The 3325-nt window shown below is 39.6% G+C and overlaps 1 protein-coding gene across 1 annotated transcript; it reads right to left on the bottom strand.

Annotated features, from left to right (window-relative positions):
• Window positions 1-289: 289 nt before the first annotated feature.
• LOC147484322 (BTB/POZ domain and ankyrin repeat-containing protein NBCL-like) lies at window positions 290-3083 on the bottom strand. Its single transcript, XM_086580125.1, has 2 exons — window positions 2404-3083; window positions 290-1726 (listed from the first exon to the last, which is right to left on the bottom strand). Exons 1-2 carry the CDS (start codon window positions 2866-2868, stop codon window positions 776-778), a joined length of 1416 nt encoding a protein of 471 aa, XP_086436251.1. The 5' UTR covers window positions 2869-3083; the 3' UTR covers window positions 290-775.
• Between the last annotated feature and the right edge of the window lie 242 nt (window positions 3084-3325).

Raw genomic sequence — 3325 nt, 5'->3', positions numbered from 1 at the left:
GGCAAAAAGGAGTGTTTAGGTGGGGGGGATTCAGATTTTTTGATAAGAGTGTCGTGTAGTCACACCTCATTGTTGCATTCATGCAAGACAACCCACTGCTATATCCATAACTCTATGCTCTTAAAATATAAAGCATACCAACAAACCCAGTCTAATTCATTCAAGAACCATGAAATGTATTCAAGTGAAAAGAATGCAGCGCAGATAAAAAAAAAGGTGAAGAGACAGCTAATTTCCCTCTGCTCAATTAGGATATGAAATAAAATTCCCACTTCCAAACAAATAAAGCTTCAAAATGTTGTATATCCATAGATATATCTCCCTTCATATAGTGTGATATATAGTTAACTCCTTTCATATAGTTCAGAATTATATATGAATAGGAGAGGTGGGAGGGGGACAAGTCAATAAGAAGAAATAATAAGTACCCCATTATATTAGTAGACAAACAATAAATACAAAATAACTTGAACAGGCCTGGTTGAAAAGATTGACCTGCATATCTCCTCCATCAATCAGAGCAAGCTAGCTTAGATTCTAGTTGTATGCTTTTGCAAGAAGAGTCATGTTCAAGGGCATTGCATTGCATATGACCATCAAAACCTACATACAAGAAGAAGGATGGGATAGCAACAAAGGAAGAACAACACAATAAATAAATGGATGATTAATTCTACTTCAATTCTATAACTCTCTAGTCATTCCATGAGTTCCAATGGATTGCTTGTCGTATCTCCACATTCCTTCATGGATGATATTCGAGCATTTGAGCGAGCTAGTAGTCATGATGAGAGTGATACATTGAGGGATCACAACCACCTTGAGACCCATGTCGACTATGACTGCTTTCGTCTTCTCCATCCATTTTGCATCCCAATTGAGCTGCAGTGAGATTGTGATAAACCAGTCTTGAGTCAAGGCTAAGGCTAACAATATTGCTGTTGCTAGGATCATTACTCATTTGTGGATAAATGGCATTGTTGGGAGGAGTACTTGAATTGCCTTCTTCGCGTGAGAGCACAAGAGCTGCGGATTGAACTAGCTCAAGGCAGAGTCTAAGTTTGTTAGGCTCAATGTGTGATAATCCTGGGACAGCTCCCTTGAATAGAAAATCTGAAGTGAGTGTCCGTAGTATGTCGAGTGGACTTACACCATCCACAGTCCGAACATTAGGGTCAGCATGGTGGTCTAGCAATACAGCTACCATGTCGGGGCATACCATTTCGGCTGCAACATGCAATGGGGTCTTGCCGGCTGGTCCAGCCGGATAGTTGACATCGGCAGCACCCAACTCAAGCAAGGCCTTAACCACCTCACGGCTACAATTTTCGACCGCATAGTGTAATGCAAGGGCTTCATCTAGATTAAGGCCTTCCCCCATAACCATAAGTTTAACGAGCTCAACATCTGAAGAGTCTAGGGCACGTCGCATTCGGCGAATCTTTTGATCTTCAAGATCGGCAGCCAGACTTAGATCATGGTGGTGATGGTGATGGTGGGGAATAAGCGACCGTCGAGCTAGAGAGGATTTAAGGCGAAGCTCTTCGATCTTGGCAACAACGTCGATTGGAATATGCTTGGCAAGGACTTCTGGTGGAAGGCCAGATTTGGCTACTAGGTGAGAGCAAGTAGTCCATAGTTGATGCATGTCTTGCTTTCTTGAAGCTAATAAAACCTTCATGACATCTTCAATTGAGGCTTTCTCCACCATGCTAGCCAATTGCTTCTACAAGTCGAAAAACAAGAATGGGTCACACATGAGCTAAAACCTTCAAGTTCAAGCAAAACTGTGAGCTAACATCTACTAGTCATGATGATAAGAATGAGGAATTTGTTGCGATGTTAACACATGCAATTGGTTCTTTCAGAACAGTACTTAAATTATTGAAGCGTAGCCAACCCATGACTCAAATGAGGAAAGGTGAATGTATGAGAAAGATCTAGACAGATTACTGTGTGAGACAAGACCAGATCAGGATCTAAATGTAGAAAGTCATGCCTGTGAGATGAAAAAAAATAGGACAGACCCAAATAAAGAAAATCAAAATGCTGCATGAAATCAACATAAAATTCACTCTTCTACGCAATAATAGAATCACACTATTAACCAATAAGAGAAATAAGGCGATTCACAGAAGAATTTCTACAAATCAATTCAAAGAAGAAGCGGCAGACCTACTTGAGGAAATCCTATAAAACCACACATCAGCTTCAATAAGCACCAAATTCAGCAAAGGATGTTCAAAAAATCAACCAAATAAAAGATACAGCAAATGAAAGAAACGCACTCTAAAGGTTCAGCTATTTTATGTCAAAATGAAACACAAGAAAATAATTTGCACACACTGATCGAGAGAGAGAGAGAGCGCAAAAAGGAACAAGATTGAAGGTTAACAAGGAGACCTGAGTAAGCAATGCAAGCTGCTCAACACCAAAAGATCTAGCAGCAGAAAGGGTGTCAAGAGCAAGATCAACAGCAGAAGTGCAATGTGTATGCCAACAACCCCTCTCACCACAATTAGGCCTTGGTTCATGCTTCTGAGGCAAAATTGAAACTTGTCCACTGTACAAAAACTGAAGCATCAACAGAAAAACTTCATAACCAACTGAATTCACAGGAATCACTTGTGAGTTCCCCGCCCTCGGCGATGACGATGAGTTTCGTGATCCAGAAGGATCAAGACCAGCTGGTTGGTCAGGTCCACAGAAAAATTTCCTAAAGAAAAGACTCCTAGCTGCTAAAATGCACTTGTGAGCATGAACTAGACGACCTTCAACGCTAAAAGTAACATCACTGAAAGCTTGTCCGTTGATAAGAAGGTTAAGGTAGTCTAAAGAGAGAGACTTGAAAGAATCCTCTAAGCTCATAGTTTAAGTTTGATATACTGACTATATAGGAAGAAGGCCTGTGTTTGAATTCTTGACTTTTGTAAGTTAATGGAAAGTGGTGCAAGAAGAAATGAAGAAAGCGTAGAAGATATAGAAGGGTAAGGTAACCTTCATCTCTAGTTCTTCTTCTCTTCTTGTTCTCAAATGTTTCTAAGTGTGGTGTTTTTTGAGAATATTTTTGGTGCTGTGGTATAGTGTCTTTGTGATGAGATATTTTGTTGGAGAAAGAAAGGAGAGCAATTTGGGTGGCTGTGCTGGGCGGCTGAGGTATTTAAATAATGGAGAAATAAAATAAGTGATGCAAAAATTAGATGATTTTGTAGTTTGTTGTTAGTCCTCCTTTATAACTTTTGTTACCGAGAAAAAAAATATATACTTTATAACTACCCCTGTCGATTAATTTATTCACCAACTTTTTTAATATATAGATACAAGT

The sequence above is a fragment of the Coptis chinensis genome, chromosome 8 (assembly GCF_015680905.1).
Source record: "Coptis chinensis isolate HL-2020 chromosome 8, ASM1568090v1, whole genome shotgun sequence".
In the NCBI taxonomy this organism is placed as follows: domain Eukaryota; kingdom Viridiplantae; phylum Streptophyta; class Magnoliopsida; order Ranunculales; family Ranunculaceae; genus Coptis; species Coptis chinensis.
The sequence above is the reverse complement of the archived record's forward strand: the minus strand, read 5'-3'. Positions and strand labels throughout refer to the sequence as shown.